The sequence below is a fragment of the Rhyacophila brunnea genome, unplaced genomic scaffold (genome assembly GCF_057557595.1).
Source record: "Rhyacophila brunnea isolate RB1 unplaced genomic scaffold, BYU_Rbru_1.0 scaffold_6, whole genome shotgun sequence".
NCBI lineage: Eukaryota > Metazoa > Arthropoda > Insecta > Trichoptera > Rhyacophilidae > Rhyacophila > Rhyacophila brunnea.
The window spans coordinates 24,069,955-24,093,486 of record NW_028233276.1 but is presented as its reverse complement, the minus strand read 5'-3'; the positions used below and the strand labels follow the sequence as shown (position 1 = coordinate 24,093,486).

Here is a 23,532-nt window from a genome sequence, read left to right as displayed (position 1 = left end):
TTCATTTCACGACAAACTGAAAGTTTGTTCAGCGACATAAAAAGGTTTCTTGACATCTTTGGATTTTACTAAGTATGGATATTTTAAAAACCATCACTGTAAACAAAAAATAATTATATAATCCTCATGAAATAATCATGCATGGGTTCAGTGGCGGTTACTCGATTATAGCACATGCGCACGGGACCCCTGACCTAAAATGTAACTTGTCCAACATAATAAAGATAAATAAAACAAAATAATTTATTTTGGTATAAGTAATTTTATTACATAAAAAACTAAATACTGGTGTAGGTTAAGTACACAAAGGAAACATTAGGTAATAATAATGAACAATTATTTTTATAGAGTTTCACACAATCACCAATTTTTGGAAAATAGTAATATAGATACAATTTAAACCCTTATAGTAAGTATCCCATAAGTATTTGATTAAATTTGTCAAAATTTAATTGTTTCTCTAACTGGTATCAGTTTAAGGTTCTTCCGAACCTTACGCAAATTTTTCACATCCTAGATGTGTTGGAATTTCTTTTATCATATAATTGGTATCAATTAGGTGCACATTCTTAACAGGTCAATAAGAGTTTTCTACACCTTAAGAGTAAAATTTTCTGTAGGCGAGGTACACAGTCGATCATAAGGCCAAACTTTATTCCAAATCATTCCTCTTGTTTCAACACTCGCAGGAATCTAGAAACAACAATATTATGTTCAATGTAGGATTACGTCCACCAGTAGAAACATAGTAAAATGACTGTTGGCAACCTTTTCAGACTTACGCGGCCACATTCAACTTTTAGTTCAATAGCAGGCGTTTATAAGACGATAGGTGTCCAATTTTTTTTTTTATTTCTAACTTTGAAAACACAAAAATATTTTAAGTATAAACTATGAAACAAAATATGAACAGTAAAAACAAAATCGAATGAAAAACATTATTTATTAAATAAATAGATTAAAAACAAGATACACTTTATGGATCACTGTCTGTCCTTCAATGTTATATTTGCAGCTGTTTTTAATAATAGAAGAGATTAAGAAGACAATTTATTGTTTCTAAACCTCACGGCAGAAAATATTTGTTCATAAATTTATATGTTTTCAAATACAATTATCATATTCTTCGCAAAATTGATAAATTTGTAAAAGTTGACTGGCCAAGTTACATGACAATATCTCTATACTTACTATTATTACTATAAAATTATTTAACTTATGTAAGATTTATTATTAAAATAATTCAACATGCGAGCCGCATGATGTTGGCATGGTCAACCATCTATAGGCCATAAACAATGCATATGTTAGCTATATATATAGCATATAGCCATATATCAACATTCAACTACCCAAGTGAAGAGTTTTTGGTTAACAATTCAATCCGACAGTATTCAAGTTTGGAAAATAATACATTACCTTCGATATCAGACGACCTTCATCATTTACATCGAACTGCTCGAAGCCAAAAACTAGGGGAGTTGGGTTGCCGAGGTGGAAAATTCTAGATGAGGTCCCCATGTTCACACGGAATTCAACTGTTTTTGCCATCAATATGTCAGTTATCATATAAATGGATTTCACACCTTTCATTTCTGAAAAAATAAACAAATCCCATAAGCATAAAAATAATGTGATATTTATCAGACCAGCCTTTAACCATCGCTCCGAAACCACCCCCTGCCCCGTGATAAATAAATAATCTTTGGTAAGTATGTATGTGGGCTAATAAATGATAATAAAATTGCAAAGGCAGTAAATTTATATGAATCCACACCAGCATGAATATTTCACAAGGACAATGGAACAGAATCTATTCAATAGGATATACTTGGTTGGATACAAAATCTTACGTAACATTTTATGGAAATCTTCTTACAAGTAGTTATTTCTCTTGAATTATAATTTCGTTTATAACAATTACTTGCAATATTTATGAGAAATTAAAAAATATTACAATGTTATGAAACTGTTTAATATATACAATTCTTTCTACATATTTAAATGGATACTAAGTGTGAGGCCTCAGTGCCAGCGTTCGGCGCAGCATTGAGCGTTATGCGCAACTCAAACGTATAAATGTATAACCAAAAAAAGACATTGTCTACGAAAATTTTCACACACGGTTATACGTTTGAGTTGCGCAAAACGCTGCCACTCAGGACGTACACTAAGGCATGTATGAATGAATACTTACTATTTTTCTGCGATAAACAAATATTTTTCACCAAGGACTTTTCTTTTGGAATCGACAGTCGTGAAAAATGTAGCATTATTACACGGACTTTATTGTTGGTTTGCTCATCTTGCAGGGTTATCTGTAACAAGAAGAAAATACGTTTCAAGTATTTTGTCATACTTACATCAATTTTTCAAATGAACTCGAAAATTTTAAAATTAACTCCGTTTATGTAAATTTCTTCATTTTACGAAATTGTACTTATTTTCGAATTTATTATAATATTATGCACAATAATTAAGGTTCTCAATCTCTCATACATTTTGAATATTATATTTTATGCAGTTTTAAATTATAAATTCAAGACATTGACAAAAAAAAACAATGTAAATATCTAACATTATTAACAAGAAACTATTTTTTTATACCTGTAGTTATAGCTGCAAGCCTGTTGGGTAAGAAATAAGAAAAAAGGAAAAAGTGCTGGGTCTATAGTTTAAATTTAATTCAGTGATTCCCCCCAACCACATTAACTATATATCACATTATAGGTAGTCATTACTGAAATGCTTAGTGACAGTTTTACTTGTGACATTAATGACACATTAAAAATTGACAAGTCATACGCATACTATGCACTGTCTCTTGTTTCTGTCAAACATTCACAAGCTAAAAGTGTTGGGAATCACTGAGTTAGGCCGGCACCACCTTATAAACATTACATGTTAATTAATAATCTTTTGCTGTCGAGTCTTAGCCACTAGTATCTAATTAATTGTTTTGAACTATGTTTACATTGTTTATCATCATAATTTTATAAGATAAGTAGGGGTATACCAAAGAGATTGGTCGGGTACACCCATTCTTAATTTATAAAAGTAAAAACCCAAAGGTAGGTAAGAACTACATGTGTAAAAAAGTGAATCAAATGCCTAAAAAAGATAATCGTTGAAAACGTTAAATATAAAGACATTTTTATTATAAAATAAATTATTTCACAAAAAAGTTCTTTTGCTGCCAAGTCTTTTTGCTTTGCTTTTGCGGCCCTTTTACAATCTAAAAAAAGTTGAAACAACTATTGAACATGAAACTAATTCGTGATATTAAATTTTTGCTGTACAAATAATTAAATTTGACATAATATTATTGTGTTGTGTTATGCCAATTATGTTAGGATACTGTTTCATTCTATTGAGATTTTGAGAGAATACTGTACAGCAATGTTTATATATGTACAGCAAAATGTTTTATGAGTAATGAGTTATAGATCAAAGTAACTCATAAGTAGGATTACTATTATGTATTTTTAAATACATTTTGTGTTAATCCTTTGCCGCCCGTTTGAAAGTACCGCCCTTCGTCGACAATCAACATACATAATCACATCATTTTAAAACATTAAAAATGTTATTCCAATTATATTGTTGCACCTGAAACGAGAATGGGACAACTGGGCGCCAGGGAAATTGGGAGCCGCACTGTCGAATGAAATAAATAGACGTTCGTTACGATTTTATACAAAAAGTAGACGAGGAATTTTAATCAGTTTCTATCTACTACTTGGTAGTTTTAATTCATTTTGCTCTTAACGTAATCTTATTTTATTGCGGATTGAGAATTACTATGCCTGAGGCTTTATATAAAGATAAAATAACTAGCTTCTCGTTGGAACTTAAACATATGCACATTTAAATCATTATTTATCTGTGCATTTATTTAAATTCTCATTAAGTATTAAATAATAATATATTTAAATACTTAATATATATTTTAACACTACCTATAATTCGCGAACGTCTATTTATTTCCGAATTTAATTCGATTCCATGGCGCCCAGTTGTCCCGGCGCCAAAACGTCCTAGACCCCTGAAAACGATTAGCGCGGGAGTGGTGTTGTCAGAACACTCAGAACATTTCATTGTAGGCTTGAGTAATCGAACTCATACTTTTAAAAATCCGTGTTTTAGGTTTCAAAGAAAAACAATGTAAATAGTTTGACAAGTTTGAGTAGACATCTGTGCATTACATAATAGGTGCCTTACTATAAATTTAATTATCATCATTCAAAAGCTCAGTGTGCTGTTAGTACTGCATTTAACCATATGTATTTAACTAACATTCTTTATCATTATCAGTTATCATGTCATGTTGTGCCATAAAACAATATTGAGTAATACTAATAATAAATAATAACAATATTCAAGTTTAATAAATTAACCGAATGTTTATGAATAATAATTGTGACAAATAAATCACACTAGATGCCTAACTACTATCTTTATCACAAGTACATTAAAAAACCTTTCAATTTCAGTGACGGCACTACACTGCCCCTTTTACAATAAAAATACATAATATGTACCTATACGCAAATATAATATTTTTTATATAAATAAAGTTACGTAATTATTGGGTTATTTAACATATTCACTGGAATTTGTCGAAACATGCATTGAGGGTAACTCGAATGAACCATTCTAGGGTTTTAGGTAACACAAGTGTTTCTAACATGATTACTAAATGTCACAATACGACATACATATTATATTCGCTCCCATTTCTCTCAAATTTAATATTTTCTTTAGGTTTGTTTAGTAGATTAAATTTAAAAAAATGTGTGATACTAACAAAGTACTTAAGTATATAATTTGAAGTTTTTTTCTGACGATGGGTTTGTAACCCGAATTAACTGTCAAAATATTAGATAACGTAGAATCAACAACTTTGTTTATGATAATATTATGAAGTTCTACCACGTAAACGTTCAATTTCACATATTTCACATCAAAACTATTTGGGAAATTACTTCAAATTGTTATGATATAAGGGGGGGGGGGGCAGAATTTATAGTTGAAGTTCCGCTAAAAGCGCGCGAAGAAAGGAAAAACTGAAGAATGACGCTAAGGCATAAAGCCCATTGACGCAGCGAGTGCGGCGCTCGCGCAAAATTTCTACAAGTGGCGCGTAAATCATCGAAAATACAACGTAATCAAATACGCCAGCGCACACTGGACTTGACGATGCCTTGCGCCCCGCCTGCCGTATGAGTCACTGTTTTTCGCTTCTCGGCGATACGATTTAATGAAAATACAAAGAAGTCCATTCATTGAACACGACTACCAAAATCACGCTGCGCGAAGCGTCGTCGATCGACGGGCGAAAAGCAATTATTTAATTACAGAGAAGTCATTGTTCCGTGTCCTATATTTCGCTGGTTGAATAATGTCGTCGTAAATATTAATGACAAGCCCCGAAATAATATAATATTTTTATTGCTTTGTTATGAGGGACACTGTAAAAATAATTATTTTGTGCTGCTTGGGCCGCTTATTACATAGGTGAAGGGTAATGCGCGGGAAGAGACGTGTGATTATGGTTATGAATAAACACTTCATTCGCCGACTTCGCCCGCCCGACGCGTTCTATGGGCACCATCGCTAAAATCGAACTTATAACAACGCCCTTGCAATTTGGAGGCAAAAAACCTCTCCCGGCCCTCCTCAATAACCGGAAAAAAACAATAAAATCACACACATTCCTACCAACCTCTACTACAGATGAAGGGGATTTGGGCTTAAGCCCAGGTGCCCCATAACCGAGGAATATCAAAAGTCAAAAAGAAGTTTCGCTACTGACAGCAGATCTTTTTTAAGAGAACAAAAAACAAATAAAATCATGAAATAATGTGTTCTTGAACCGAGTCCAAGAGCCGTTTATTATGAAATTTTAAAATAGTCAATAACATTTATAAGTACCTACGTACTAAAGTGTATGCATGGGAAATTTAAAAAATATACCTACTGATATAGGAAAAATTATGTATCAAATTGAAAATGAAAATTTGCATATTACTTATCAACTAGGTATATAACTATATTTATCAAAATATACATTATTCCTGGAGAAAAAATACTATCTGCAGACATATTTCACATACCTAATATCATTCAAAATAGTTGCGGATTTGTTACGTTATCAATGCTATCAATAAAAAATAGAGGGCAGTATAAGCACCACCGACCACATCCAGTCTGCTGACATTCGAGGGACGAGGGAGGGAAAGGCGATTACACTGATACTACATAATCAGAAAATATGGGAAAACCATTAGTCACTGTATGGCTTCAAACATCGGTTTGTGGGTAAATTCGATTACAAAATGTAAAACTTAACTCTTCACACATACATTGATACCCCGTTTAGACGTGCATGGATTTACTGCCGACAGTACGTATTATCGTGGACATAACAAAAAAATGCAGGAGTATAGGCACTAGGGCGTATAGGAGTATAGTACAATTCTTATCGTGCAAGTTGCAAAACTACATGAATTCTGAATTTTCACGCGATAGTTGCAACTGATAGTGGCATGGCGAAAATACCGGAAAAAAATCGAACAACATCACGCAGCGTATTGGCGTGCATTTTTGAAGCAAGTATTAATAGACAATTTTGAAAAGTTTTTAAATAACAACTGTCAGAATTTTAAGTGAATGATAAGTATTTATTTCAAAGTATCGGTATAAGCCCGCCAGTTTTAATGTTGAATGTAAAATATTGGTACAGCAAGAAATAATATTCAAAAATCAGTAGTAAAAATAAATAATCATTATTTAAATGACATGGGCCAATAGATAAAATCAATATCCATTATTATTTTGATAGTATGAAAAGTAAAAAACATTCAATGGGGCGCACGGCATTTTAGGGTTACCATTATCGCATATAAAGTATATTAGTCTATGCATTTATGAATATCGGTAAGAACAAACTATTTATGATAATATTATTATTAAAAGAAGATCAAATAAGAAGTCGCAGAGGTGCAGAAAAAAGAGCTACATGGACATTTCACAAAATAAATGCGAATAACCTCAAAGGTTAAATTAATGATTGATCAAAAATATAGGTTCTCTAGGTAGGTACTCGTACTACAAATATTACACAAATCATTTTTTTAAACTAAGTACATTTTTATAACCTATTATTGTCTAATTTTATAAAAAAAATGAATCTCAGTTTGGGTACAACAATAATTAATAGTATGATATTAAATTTATCTCAATTAAAATTGTATGCTAAATTAATTAGTTAGGGTTCGTGGATTTTTTATATTTGACATGTTTTTTACTCATCACTACAAAAAAGGTTTTTTCAACGTCTTTTAAAATTACTAATTTAAGTAAATATCTTAATTATTTATATAATATGTATATTATTATTTTTACTATTAGTGTAAATGCCGAATCAGATAATAATTTAATATTGTTAATTTATTACAGTATGTAATGTAAACAAGACCGTGAAACGTATTGCCATTGGCGAGCCAAAAGTCCGAGGACAATTAATAAGTCGTCCGATTTGTCTATGCTCTGATACTGATCAACGAACGAATAAAAAAATCGAGCTGTCAAAAGTTGCGATTATCGGAATGTTTTCCGATAATCCTAAAATGTTGTGTTATTTATATGTAGACTTGCATAAAATAATATAACAATAAAAAAAACACAAATTTTATGTTTTTTTTATGAATTTCATGAACGTTTTTAGTAATAGGTTGTACGTAATTGAAGGAAAAGATTTTTATGTTATCGTTTGACTGGGTGTGTATTCTAGATTATCATTTTCAATCATTCACATTGATCGACATCGGTCGTCTTTAGTAAAAGGTTGTATGTAATTGATATAATCATTGAAGGAAACGTCTTATTCTGTCATATGTTTGTTACCATTGATTATTATTGTGAATTTTTGAACACAAGAAATACATTTATTGTAAACAACTGAAGTCTGTCTTATTATTAAATTCTGATACTGAAAATAATATGTAATAAGCACTATACAAGTCTGAAGTATGTCTTGTTATTATTGCAAAGTTGAAAATGTATATAATAGACACTACAATTTATTTAACTCCGCAATGAAGTAGAGATTAAGGCTTTGAATCTCATAAGGTAAGGTTACATATATCTTTGAAGTGCGCTTAGATCAAGAGTGTATGCCTAACAGCTGATGGTTCGGAAGGTGCAGTTAAGTTAAGTTACAACTGATAGTTAAAATGAAATGGTATCTTAAAGGCACTAGAAGCTTGCTCAGGAGACTCGCATTGCATCATTGAGCCATTTTATAGATACACAAATGCTGCTACACTAAATGGGCGTAAGGGATGAAATAATAGAGAAATACCATTCTAATAGTACAATCTGTTCTGGAGAGCCAGATAGAAAGAACAATACTATCCTACTAAATTTAACATAATAAGGAAGCTACTAAATAAGTTATTTCTGTAAAAGAAAAAATCTGTCCAAAATAGATTTTATACTGACAAATTGATATTTATACTTACCATTAATTATTTAAATAATTCCCGGAAATTATTTAAATAATTCCCTATCCTAATTTAAATACTTCCATTGTTATATTATAATACTTACCAATTATCATTTTTTACTTGCGGTTCATATTAAATAGTTCCCACCTTTTTAATAAAATACTTGCTCGATTTTTTATTTAAATACTTGCTGTTAATGTATATATATACTTACCAAATAATTTGAAGCCTTTCGAAATTCACCCATCAAAATTTCACAACCTATCAAATATCGCCAAAGACAACAACGCCTCTCGCTTACGCGTGAAGAATGAGATTGAGGAGACAGTCAGCAAGCATTATTGCATGTAAAAAGTTAGTTATTATCGCGATAGTTGAATTTACACACTATCGGTTCCAGTAGCATGCACTTCCATAAAAACATGAGTAAAAGTTATCAATTTGCGAAGAAGAATGTGAATAAGTAGATTATTATGATTATCAAGTAGGTTAGTTAAACATTTTTTTTTTAAGTTGTACTTAATCACTTCTCTTGCAGCAATATTTTTTTTAAATCCAAAAACCTCTTTGGTATTCATTAGGTAACTCCGCGAAGGAGAAAGTTTGAATTTAGAATAAATCGACCTCAAGTGTTTAAAAAATATATCGTAACAATTTAGGGCAATTTTCATAACCGGCGTTATTATTGGTTAAGTATAATAACGAGGGTATACTTGCAGAACGCATTAAGTGAGTTTTTGCTGTTTTTCTGTTTTAAATGCCAAAATTCTTAGAATTTTACGCTCTACGTTCTGGTAAAACGCACTTAGTCATAGGATATACTGGTAAGAAAATACAAACTGCATTAAGTCATATTGCTATTTTTTTATACTGACAGAAAGCATTATATGACCTATAATGCGTTCTGTGTGTACAAAATACAGGACTTGTAACATGGCATATGCATTAAGTGTGACATAATGCATTCTGTCAGTACAAATTTTGTCAATAGATGTCACCATAGGGCATAGGCCATACCTTTGCAATTTTAATTCATCTGTCTTTAGTGATTAGTGAAACAATACATTGAACCATTTGAAGAATTTATTAGAATGGCTTCGTCTCAAAGAGCAAAACATAATATATTAAAGATGTGTTGTTCTTATGATCGCAAAAAAGATTACATTCTAAAAAATGTTGAGATTGAAATTCCCGTTGATAGAAAACCAAGGAATGAAAAAAGGAAATCCAGACAAAACTAAAGTGTTATTTCTTTTTCAAGAGTGGACAAAAAGTCAGAGTCTGAAATTTTTTTTTAGAGTACTTTACACATTTCAAATAGATCAGTAATTCACGCATTTAAAGGACAAGAAGACGTGGGAGTACAGTTTACGTTACACGATCGTAGAGGTAAACATCCCCCTATTCACAAAACAAGCAATGAGAATTTAATCCATATAAAGTCTCACATAGAATCCTTCCCGTTTATGGAGTCACTACACGAGAAAGGACATATATATAAAAGGTAATATTTAGACAGTAAATTAACAATTTGCAAAATGTATAGCCTGTGTAAAGACTATTGCACAGAAAAAGGCGTATCACCATTGACACAGATAACCTATCATAGAGTGTTTTGCAAAAATTATAATTTATCGTTTTTCAAACCAAAAAAGGACCAGTGCACATTTTGTAATAAATACAAAGTAAGTTGCCCCAAAGACAACATCATAATGGAAGAGGATTTTCAGAGTCATTTGAAAAGGAAAAATGAATGTCATTCTGAAAAAGAAAAAGATAAGGATATGTACAATAATGATTCCTTATTCATGACTGTAACATACGATCTTCAGAGTGTGTTACATATACCATCCACAGAGGTTTCACTGCTCTATTATAAAAGAAAATTAAATATGTTTAACTTAACTATTTACGAAGGTCCAAAGCCGAATAAAGGATTTTGTTTGGCTTGGACCGAAATAAATGGAAAGCGAGGGAGTTGCGAAATAGGAAGTTGTCTCATGTGGTATCTCAAGCAGCTTCCATCGAGTGTAACTGAAATATCTTTCTCCTCCGATACATGCGGAGGCCATAATAGAAATTTGCAAGTATCTGCTCTTTTCTTGAATCTATGGAATGCGATTCTATGCATAGTGCCATAGAAAACAGGCAAAAGTTTGCGTCGATTTATTGTGCCAATGACTAAATGACTTTTGAATGTCTCGTTTCATTTCGAAAAAGAAACCATACGAAGCAAGCGAGCTAAAATATACTGACTTTTATGACCTCAAATTTTTATCGAATCAGTTAATAAAAAATAAAAACTTGGCGTAAATTGGCTAAAAATGAAATGTCTTAAATATGAAAAGGAAAAACCATTTACCATTCAATATAAATATAATTTTAGTGATGTGTACGAAACAATAAACGTTTTAAAAATTAGAAATGCTTCGCGTATCAACCAAATTTGTTTTGTAGAAATCGAAAACATTCCACAATTATAATATAAAAATCCATTAAAAATAAGTTGTGCCAAAAAAAAGGATTTGTGTGAAAAAAGTGTAATACTGGACATTTTTCATTGGTGGTTTCAACATTTCTCCTCCGAGAATAACAGCCATCTAGACTTACTTCCGGAGCCCGATATAAATGATTCCGATGCCGAAAACGACGAATAATAATGAACATTCTTTTTTTTAATATTAATACTGATACTAATCTAATTGTTTCCATGAATAGGTGCAATGTGCAAGTGCAAGGAAATGCAAAGAATGTCAATCAGAATTAAGGCTAGTCGTAATATGTAGCATACTATCCAATCTGCATACCCTTCAGAGAAATGTTATTGTAGTTTACGGTAAATAATTTAATTTAAAAAAAAATCTGTTTAAAAATTATTGTGATTTATTATTATTTTCATTGTATTTTTTCTATATTTCTCTAATTTGAAATAAATAATGTTATTTTCACTAAAAATATTATTTTTATTTGTATTATTATGTACCAATCTAATCATTAACATAAAAAAATATAACAATAATGCATTGTCATTTATCTAATAATATGTCAAAGTTAGCGAATAGTTACTGACAGAATGCATTATGTCAGCAGTCACATTACATTTACATTTTTAAAAAAATATCCATACAACTTATCAACATAAAATCTTATGTTTTGTATGCCAAAAAGGTTATTCTTTATAATGTAGAAAAAAAATATATAAAACATAAAACATTCTACGTGGGAGAAAGCTTTGAAAAAAAAATTAAGCTATTAATGCGATTATCTCAGAACTTGTTTTAATGACTTAATGCTTTCTGTCAGTATACCCTCGATAATACCTACCCATATTTTTTTCAATTGCATCAAATTTAAAAATAATAATTAAAGAATCCGCATTAGTATTTGTTTTTGATAAAAGTGGAAAGTAAGTAGGTATTAAAACAGAAATACTTACATATTTTAAAATTCATTAAAGTAATCATTAATGAGTGAATAGGTAGATATATTATCATTTCTTTTAATATTCATGTATTCCTAGAAATTTGAGAATTAACGCCGAACAGAACACCGTGCGTATTCCTTTCCAAGAGTTCAGTCATGGATAGAAATAGTCGTCTTATCAACAATTACTACATACCTGCAATGCATTATTGTGATGGTGATAAAAAGTGATAAGAATCAGACATAAAAGTACCTCTGATTTCTTAGATAAGTAGAATGAGTCCTTGTTTACTTAATCAAGTCTAATCATTCTTTATCACAGACTTAAGCAATCAATTCAATTACATATTTCAGAGAATTTCTTTATCACAACATTCACAACACATTGATAATGTAAGTACCTACCTATATATTTTTATAAATAACAAACAAAGAGTTTTATTTCAATAATTATATGTACAAACACTACCGGTTTCATCTCTAGAGCATTCTCAATTATTATTGGTCTACCAATTTTCATATATATAATACTTATACAATATAAATTATAATATTACTATGTAATGTTCTTCGATATAATAAAATTCCACATTGAAATCATACATAACCTACACCCTACGGCCTACACACAGCACTACAGCATAATAATGCTACGAGGGTGGGTCAATAATTCCTTAGAAAAAAGCATTAAAACAGTTTTTATTTTTGTATTTTTTTTTTATTTCTCAACATAATCTCCTTGGAGCTCAATACACTTGGTTAGACGTTTCTCAATTTTTTTTAAACCGTCAGAAAAATAAGTTTTCGGAAGGTCCTCAAAATAAGCATTTGTCCGATCGATGACTTCTTCATTTGAAAAAAAACGTTGTCCACTTAGCCATTTTTTTAAGTTTGGGAAAAGGAAAAAGTCACTGGGGGCTAAATCTGGCGAATACGGTGGGTGGTCGACCAATTCGAACTTCAATTCTTCAATTTTAGCCATTGATCGTAAACATGTGTGAACACGGGCATTGTCCTGATGAAAGAGGATTTTTTTCCTGTTTAAATGAGGCCGTTTTTCTTCAATTTTGTTTTTTAGCTGGTCCAATAAAGATGCATAATAATCCCCTGTTATTGTTTTTCCTTTTTCCAAATAGTCAACGAAAATAATTTCACGTGCATCCCAAAATACAGTAGCCATAACCTTACCAGCTGATTTTACGGTTTTCGCCTTCTTTGGACATGGTTTGCCTTCGCAATCCACTGCTTTGACTGTTCTTTCGTCTCGGGAGTATAGTGGTGTATCCATGTATCATATACAGTCACAAAGCGACGAAAAAATTCATCCGGATTGCGTTGCATGAGCGACAACAGGGCTTTATAGGCCACCACCCTATTGCGTTTATTGTCGACTGTGAGCAAAAATATTTTTCATGCCCAATTTGTCATGTAAAATAGAAATGACGCTACCTTTTGAGATCCCTGTAACCTCAATTATCTCACTCAACTTTAATCTTTGGTCACTTAACACCATATCGTGGATTTTATTGATCATTTCTGGTGTAGTCACCTCTACAGGACGTCCTGAGCGTGGTTCATCCTTTGTTGATGTACGACCACGTTTAAATTCATTTAACCAGTTATAAATAGTTGCAAGTGAAGGAGCAGATATGCCGTGAACTAAATCCAACTCATTTTTTATTTCCTTTGCTGTTAACCCTTTTATATTAAAATGTTTAATAACAGCTCTAAACTCAATTTTCTCCATTTTCCATTTTTCCATTTTCCACAAGCAAATTTTTTTTTTAAATGTACGAGAAACACACAACAACCCGACCAATCTGATTGAAACTTCGCAGCATACTGAATCGGTAGTGCCGCTGCATGAAAACAAACCGCTTACAGTACTAGTCGCGCCACCTGTCGGCTTTTCTAAGGACTTATTGACCCACCCTCGTACGTGATTAATTAATAAAATAGCTATACGGCAGGTATATTGTAAGTTTTAAACACAAAACAGGATTCGTTGAGAAAATTATAGGCAAAGTAAAGTACATAGGTATTATTATATTCCCATTGACGTAAAATGAATCACCTCAAAGAAAAACCACATTTCACAACACATAATGTTTCTTCCCATACGGAAATCGCAAACTAGTTTAGAATATTTTCGTTTTATCAAAACAGGTTGGACAAAAATATTGAACCTACTGAACATTTCGTACTCCATTTCGAAAAATATCTATAATAGTAATTGATTTTTCATGTTATCTGCACTTTTCCGGGTACATACCCCATACTCAGTCACTCAGATGAACAGCTAGCCTGCAACCATCAGCGCTCACCTACGACTTATTACGAAGAGGTTATTGAATGCGAGTGGCCTAACAGTCAGTCGCGATTGTAAGAATCGTTAGTGTCCGTTTGTGTCGTCCGGGTTGTCTTGTCTCATGTCAGAATATTAAAGCAAACATTGAATACCTCAAGATGGTTTCACCAATTGATGAGTTCCATTGACATGGGCCTTGTAGAGTGTCAATGGGAGAGGGGTCAATACGTTGAGAAGGCTATTTGACTGTCAAATCATCTGGGTCACGAGGTTAAGAAAAAGAAGAAGTACTTAATATTTTATTTACCTAATTAATTATTATTTTTTTCGATCTCGGAGGGAGGGTTCCCGAAAACCCCCGCATTGCGTGCGCGCCTGGACACCTCACTAATTGTGTCACCTGTGTATCACCTTGGCCATCGGTTGGCAACAATCCGAGCCATTTGAAAGCAGTTCAAGCTTCCGAGATTAGCCGATATTTAATAGTTTTACATTTACATCATTATATGGGCATGGTTTGATAAAAGGTGCACGGATGTGAATATAATTCAAACCAGAAATGTCAGCGGGCTGTCCACAAAGCATGATGGGAACCAATCAAAATTAGAGATTTTCACGACATTCAACAATATTATCGCGGGATATATAATATATTTATGGTAGATATTTTATTCATGATGGGGAGGGGGGTGGTTGTGCAGCTGTTCACTGTGAAACACTATATCGCACAGCACAAAATAATCACAAGAACACCTGCAAGTGCTGTTCCGGACGAAAATCGTTTTAGAACCTTAGACTGAGTGGTATTATAATGGTTCCAAACACCTTTATAACGAATATTTTTTATTATAGCAAAAGAGAAAGATTAGGTATTGAAATTTTATGGTTGAAAGGTTATGACGGTTCGAAAAGTAGAAAAAAGAGAAATTGTATAAAAATCAAAATAAAAGTGGGTACAAAGCAATGGTGAGGCCAGTATAATACGTAACTCGTGTCATGCAAAACATCGAAAAATAATATTATTTGCTAGCAGCTACACTACGTATATGATACATGGTACGCCAGCATTCTGAATCTCGGATTGAAGAATGATATCGGAGGATAGACTTGAATGGAGACGGCAGTTGGAGAACAGGACCCACCCCGAGTTGTTTCTCCACGAATGAAAATGATGTAATGTGTAGAACACTACAACTGTACAGTATACCAACAGTACCTACACCTAATTGGGTGTATTTATTTTACGAAGAAGCACAATAATATCATATGTTGGTGGTGGTTAATCATCGACTTCATAGAATTTATTTGTTATTTAGAATCCGCTGTGGTTTTCATAACATGACGACTACTAACTGGTAGGAAACACTACTTATTAGCAATTAGCGCGAAACAATGTCCAAACAGGTCGACAAATATGAAGAATGGCGGGAAAGTTAGAAGTTTAAGCTTGAAAAACCCTGAATAAGAGATAATTTGTAACCAGGGAGCTCAGTTCTGTGTTTGTAACGCTCTTTTTGGCGGTCTTCTTTACTGTCTAATTTCGAGTAGGTATATATTATTTATTCTACTAATTCTAATTGTATTTTAGTGGTTAATAAATTTTAGCAGGTAGTAAGATGATCTCTCTGAAGTCAAGGTAAACATAGTTATTGAAATAAGCATTTGCTATCGAGTCTTTGTCACTAATGTCTAAAGCAGCGTTTCTTAACCTAGGTATGGGTCGCGACCCAGAATTAGGTTGATTGGTATATTTACTGGGTCGCGAAATATTCTCAACAAAACAATATTCTTACCATTATTTATAGTAAGTATATATACTGCAAAGAGTATTGTATTGGATTATAAATTTTATATTTTTTGAATAATAAAATGCCTAATTCTTGTCAAATTTGGGATCACAGAGATTATAAATATAATCTTTTATCGTAAATATTTCACTATAATAATGTCAACATAAATTTTACTAATGGTTTTATAAATGCGTTTAAAAATTAATAAACCTAAAAAATCTTAACACCACTGCACATAGATGTACTGAAATATGACTATATTCATCGAGAGGTTTAAAATAATACTATTTTATGTACTTAATAAAAATACTTTATGCAGTCATCAAAATGTTTAAAATGAATATAAAGGATAATAAGTTAATAAGGCTTCAAAATTATATAAATAGATAATCTACAACGTTTAAGGAATGTTCAGGTAAAGGCTTTGAAAATACCACAAAAAACTCCATTTTGACCTACGTTGGGCATGTGGGCCGTTAAATAACAAATAGAGAAAAATATTTCAACTACATTGAGCGATTAAAATAACTCACATGTTGATAAATAAATAATAACGATAAACCAGGAAATAAGTTGAATATTGTAAAAACAATCAATATTTACAACGTTATAAGCTATAACGTTATAAGTTATTTATAAGGTTACGGATACATAAATAGGTAGATAAATAGTATGTATGTCGTAATAAAATTATTTACTTGACTCGTCAACACTTATTTCAATAACAAATTAAATTGTTTATGGTATGGTCAACTGGATATGGTGGTTGTCAAGGGCTTATCGTTGTTACTTATTCTTATTAGTATTACAATTCTAGAAAACCTTGTCTATAATAAATGGAATGATATGTACTGGAATTGTTTTTGTTTTACTTGAGGTTTCATACATAAAATTATTTTTAAACAATGGTATTATGACGAGGTTGTGGTGATTTTTACTGCATAGATGACGCGTAATTTGCATTATGCACACTGCGCTTTCCGGCGTAATGAAAAATGCAAACGAAGAAAATCCTACATATATACATACCTATACATACTAATATTATATATGCGTAAGGGTTGAATTCCGGGATCTCGCTTGATTTGATGATACTCAAGTTCCAGGATTTTTGGAATAGCTTGCACACCAATTTTTCCCCAAAATAATCTACATTTTGATAGTTTCTCGTTAATTCATCATCATCACCACTGCTGGATGAAGGCGTCTTCAAGCTTCTTCCACTTATCTCGGTCCTGTGCGTTGCGTTGACACGTACTTCCGCAGAACTTTATCATTTCATCGATCCAGCGGCCTCTAGGTCACCTTGCGGACGTCTTGTACCTCTTGGATACCACTGGATGACTAAATGTATCCAATAATTGTCTCTCCTTCGAGCTGTGTCCAGCCCATCTCCATTTGAGGCTTTTAATGAACTCTATCACATCGCAAACCCTTGTCTGCTTCCTTATTTACGTTGTGCTACTCTTAAGTTTCTGGATCTATCTTTTACTTAGGGTCCATGTTTCACACATGTGATTACGAATATTCGAATATTCGTAAATAGTCAACAACTACCTACCTATGTTTTTAATTTTTCCTGCATCTAAAATTCATTTTTAAAATAGCTGTACTTATAGCCTATAGGTGTTTTAAAATATAAAATTGAATGTCTGTCTATATTTAAAATATTGTAGACAGTATTCTCTTTTACCTTTATAATAGAATTTAAGCGGTTAGTAAGGTAAAAAAGAAAATTATTATAAGTATACAAAACTATTCATGTTTTACTTGCTAAATTATGATAGGTATACCAAGCTCCGATGAATCGTCAATAATAAAGTTATTGCACTATCACGTAAAGGAGAATGTTAGGAAAACGAAATAAATATGGTGGTGATGCAGATTATGAGTGTCCGGATTAATTAATTAATAGGTATATAATATTATGTACTAAGCACCAACAAGAGCCTACCTAGAGATTCATTTATTTTAATTAGTACCTACCTATTTCTGTATCACCAATTTCCGTTTTCCTAGCTGCGCCACGGTAGGAAATTACTTCGGAGCCTTAGATTAAAGCCTGAACGATCACGGGTTAAATTCATGGCTAATCCGAAAATACACGGCAATACAATTAATAAATTAGCGTTAAAATTGTACATACCTTTACACTATCGTGCTTAAATTTGAAGGTGTTGTCCGCAAAGGAGCTGTCTTTTAACCAGTTGACAAAATCCGGGTCGCATTGACTTTCGTCGATAATATCTGTCAATTTTCCAAGCGGCTGGTATAGTTTGCCATTCTGTGCTTTATCCGATTTGAGAAAAACGGACGTGATCGAATAAAGGTTTGCTTCTGTAATGTATGGAACGCACACTAATCGATCACTGCCGATTTCTTTTTCAATTTCTTCCCGAATAAACGGCCACGCGTCTTCCAATTTCAGTGAATTTAGGTCAGCCAAATCGACATCCTTCCTAATCTCGTGGGAATAATGCGATTTGCCGCTGACTTTGAGCTTCTTCTCCGATATGGGCATTTTGGAATATTATATTTAGGCACACAATATATCACTTTTATCGCACGAAAAACTCAAACGTTGCACGAATATTGTAGAATTATTGTGTTTCACAATATAAAACCAGCACAAGTCGCGTTACCTACGAAAACAACAATGGCTTACGCAAACCTCTCGCTGTTTGAACGGTTTACAATTTTGACAGTTCGCCGCAGCTCGGCTGCTTTCCAGTTTTATGCCGATTAACTGAAGCTGAGCTATTTATCATCGACATAATTCTACCACGAAAAACTGACGCAGTCACAAAGGTTATAGGTATTTTAAGCGCAAGCGATGTAATATTTTAATTCCAAGATTTTTTTCAAATGACAAATAAGAAAAAATCCATTCAGTCATTTAATTTGCTATAATCGCGAACTATTCGAAATTTAACACTTTTAATTACCTACTGTTATCAAATAAAATATTATTATTATTAATTGAGCGTAGTTATACGCAAAGCAGCCAGTCCACACAAACCTCAAACAGAGATAGAAGCACTTTTATGTAAACTGTGTTTCTTTAAATCCACAAAGCCTCTGTATACCGTTTATGATATGTTTGAATGACTGATATTATACATACATATGATTATGTGTAACTTTTAAAGAGATAAAAGCATAAGATCTATGAAATTTTGGTGTTTTAGCAGTCCAGCCTGTTTTGTGCAAAACCGTTTTTTAAGAATGTTCATTCTGGAATGCAGCTAACTCAGCGCTCGAAATGAAAAAGTTTACTAACCGGAGCGCTCGACAGTTTTCTGAAGAACAATACATAGTTATCATAGTTAGAAGACATAGTTATCAAATTTAATGTGTATTTCATAAAAATAAGTGTGTTAGATTTTCTATTATATGGCCTATCTGGCTCAGACGGTCAAATTATTTTTTCCACGAGACGGAGCGATAATTTTACCGATTTCACGAACAGGAACGGCGCTCCGGTGCGTTCCGGTCCATTTCGAGCCCTGAGCTAACTCTTATTTTTGTAAGAAAAAAAAATTGCATCTATTTTCTTTTAAAAAAACTTCTAAGTTACTCAAGTATTATGGGAATTTCAAAGTTCTGAAAATAATTCGATAAACTTATAAATTAATATTTAGCTGCCTGGCACTAATTTTAACACGAAAAATCTATATATTATATTATATAATATATTTAATATATAATAAAATGAAAAACATATACTTAATGTAAATGAGATTAATTGAATGTAGAAAAACACAAATTACACAGTCAGGACATTAATAATTACATACTATTATCATGTGGTCGCTTTATGGAGATCGAAAATATCATATTCTGCGATACGTAAAAACTTTAAAACGCATTTATATGAGATTTTTGGATGATAGCAGCTTGGCTGATTTGAGCAGAACGTAAAACAAACGTGTGAGATTATGCAAATAACAATAACTCATTTTTTTTCAAAATTGTGGCCTGGCTGCTTTGTGTAATATAACTACGCTCAATTATTGTCACTAATAGATACTTATCGTAACCTATCATCAGAAACCGTAACAATGGCGTTTGTATTAATTAATGCCGGTAAGTAGTGACATCCCCACTGAATGTTCAATATCTGCATATTGATTTAAATTCTGAGATCGAATCGGTAACGTCGATTCAATTAATAAAAATACTTAATATTTTCCTAGATTTCATCCATTTCTTAGGTGTGAGCCAATTTTTTGATGGCTTACTTCTTAGTCCACACTCTTAGTATAATGCAAGAGTTTTAAAAGCATATTTTTAGTAATTAAAAATACGTTTAAGTACCTACATAAGTTTTTGTAATAAAAGTATTTATACAATCGGAGACTGGTTTAGTTTCAATATAAAATATGACCATGTGATCAGTGTCCAAAATGCAGAAAATTGGAAAATTAAGTATTTATACTCTGTATTATTTGAGATATTGTTATTTTTCGTATAATATGTCAAATCTATGTGCGTCGCTACTTACGAATATGTGCTCACATCTCGTAAACACACACAGCATAAAACGTCAGGGTTCTCCAACAAAACTGCATCTATAAAAAATATTTTTACATTAAATTATAATTTCACGTAGGTACCTATTTCAATTATCCAATAAATTAGTAAAAATAAAAATATTTAAATATTTGTGAATGATGTGATTTTTTTATAACTACCTATCTGCCCATGGAGAGAACGAAAGACAATCCAATATTGATTATACTTTTCTGGATTTTGCGTGGGATCTTTTTATCATTTTTACGATTATCTGTGGCTTGTTATTTTGTATGTTAAATTTAAATAATTACATAATACTTCATCAAATTGTCAATGATAATGAATATTTCTTTGACGTGTTTATACACTTACCATTATACACTTATACAATAACCAATGCATGTGTAAGGTTTATTGTACCTACACATATTTCGCTTTATGATAACTTGGCGATGTATTGATTATTTTAAAGAAGTAGTACCTAGGTATTATGTAATCGTACTTGACACTGACAGTGATTAGGATTTGATCCACACACACGCCATAGGTTGCCACAAAAATACCGTCTGCAGTTGTTTCTCGTGGCTTCAGTGTTGCCAAGCGTAGATACTATAATTAGTAGTTGTACAATCATTTTCTGTCGCCGTAACCGACCATCCCTCACCCTGCAGCGGTGCTACAAAATCGATCTACGCGCTGCAGGTCTTACATAGCGGGAAGCGCGAGATCGAGGGAAGTAGCGCAACCTTGTGCTTGCCCTATAATACCCCAATGCTGCGACGTGACTGGATGAAGTAAGTAAGCACTATCATTTTGGCATACTATGAACGATATGAAGACGCTATTGTACGCTAAAAGTACTATTATTTTATTGAAAATACTATTATTTTTAAATTGATATGGAAATCCTCAAAATGAGAAGGCGAATTGTGGGCGGAAAAATCACGTGTAAAAACCACAATCCAGACCACGAACCTAAAAATAAAAGTTCACGACTATGGGGTGTGTTATACTGCTCGGATAATAATTTTACGTAGGTATACTAAACATTAAGGTCGGTTCGGATTAGTCGAGTGAAGAGTAATTTAGTTACTAAACGTGTAGGAACAGACAAATTTAGTCGAGTAATTTAGTAAAATCATTTAGTCGAGCCAATCCATTTTGTTATATTTTTTGGTCGAGTAGCGGCCCCCACCACCTCTCACTAAATACCAAACATGCCACGGGACAGGTCCGAACACGTTTTCTTTAGTCAAGTTAATTAGTTGTAGATTTTCTTCCTCCAATTCTTCAAATGTAGCCATTATAAATGAAGTTATTAACATATTTATTTTTTTGAACATACATTCTTAAATCCTGTGAATTATTCGTTCAATAAAAAAATAATTAACGACTATTTTTGCTTTGTTACGCTGTGCTCTATTCATTTTGACACGTCACTCACTAATGTACTGTGTTCGGACACTTTTTAGATACTAAATCATTTAGTGGTAACTAAATCACTCGCCACTCGACTAATCCGAATCCGGGCCGCAAGCACAGCAGGATTTCGCTCACCTGTATTATGAAAGTGGTTCCCACTGCGCATGGCTGGCTAGAACTTCGATGACAGGGACGGTCGATGGAAAAATATTCTGATTTTACATAATTCATTGTTACCTACTAACACGTCATACGGTTCCTGCAGCCCCTGTTTAATGATATGACGCCGATATTACCTAATATCAATGACATTAATGTCATTGCCTAATATCAATATTTTTTGTCTTGGGCGGGCCTCTCTTCTTCTTATTAATGCTTATGACACTATTATTCTTCATCATGATAACCTACCGATACCTATTAATAATTTGTTAATTTTACTTTAACACAACATCCAGTAACGTTCCGTGGGGGTAGGCAGATCATGTGTTGCTTAGGGGCGGCAAATTATAAAGGGCTAAAGAGGGAACAAATACAAATATTACAACTGTGGGGGGTTTTCCACGAATTATACAATCGACATATTAGTTTTTTTTTTAAATCGAAACATAAAAATTCTGACAGCATAATAAAACAATAATTTATAATATTATAAGTAATTAATTATTAATTTGTATTTATAGTTATTGAATTTATAAAATGCAGTTGTCATATTTTTGTCATCGTTTAACAATTATAAAATAATTTACCTAAACTATAGGAAAGAGAATTTTTAAATATGGTATTATTTTCAATAGAAATGATCTTAACTAAGGACAATGTTTCTGCATAGTGTTTTCTGCTAAGGAAATTTTAGTTATGACAAATGTTTCTGCATTCCGCTCTAGTCTTTACCTAGGAACGTAACTGACGATATCCGAATACACAGGGGTAAATAATTTTCTTTTCATTAAATAGCTCATTAAATTAATTCATGTGTTTTGTAATATTGACATACACACACAATTTATTTACAAATAAGAACGCGTCGATTTGAATACATGATCTGAATTGGTTAAACATCGTGCAAGCGAAGTGCATATTATTGCGAGAGATGTACCGTGGATATACTATTTATGCGATAGCGCAACAAAGGCGCAAACTCTTTCGCATTCGTGACTCAGGCTATGCGATACAGACAGATGAATCAAGACAAATAATTAATTTAATTAGTAGATACCTATACATACTTATAATGTTTCATTAAATTCTGCTGCACGATTACTCAGTGTGGGCCTGCACAAGGTAGGTATTATCAATAATAATAGGTAAAAACAAGAAATTTCTAATCAATATCCTTATGATTAGATTACTCGATAATATCTGGGCTACATTATTATAGTATGTTAATCTAACCGGTGTCATTTTGTGGTACTTGAAGTAAATGATAATTCAGCAGATTCATCGAATTAATTAATGTTGCTGAAGATTGTTATCGTTTGCGCAATTTCTTGGTTTTACAAAATCAATACAGGCATCGTAGCAGTAATATTGAAAATTGAATATTTTCAAAATAGGTAGTACT

General features: G+C 32.3%; 1 protein-coding gene across 1 annotated transcript; it reads right to left on the bottom strand.

Annotated features, from left to right (window-relative positions):
* Positions 1-242: 242 nt before the first annotated feature.
* Positions 243-18,714, bottom strand: LOC147065439 (uncharacterized). The gene is made up of 4 exons (XM_085956764.1): positions 18,178-18,714; positions 2,198-2,318; positions 1,420-1,595; positions 243-693 (listed from the first exon to the last, which is right to left on the bottom strand). The coding sequence occupies exons 1-4, from the start codon at positions 18,550-18,552 to the stop codon at positions 592-594; spliced, it is 774 nt and encodes a 257-aa protein (XP_085812890.1). The 5' UTR covers positions 18,553-18,714; the 3' UTR covers positions 243-591.
* Positions 18,715-23,532: the final 4,818 nt, after the last annotated feature.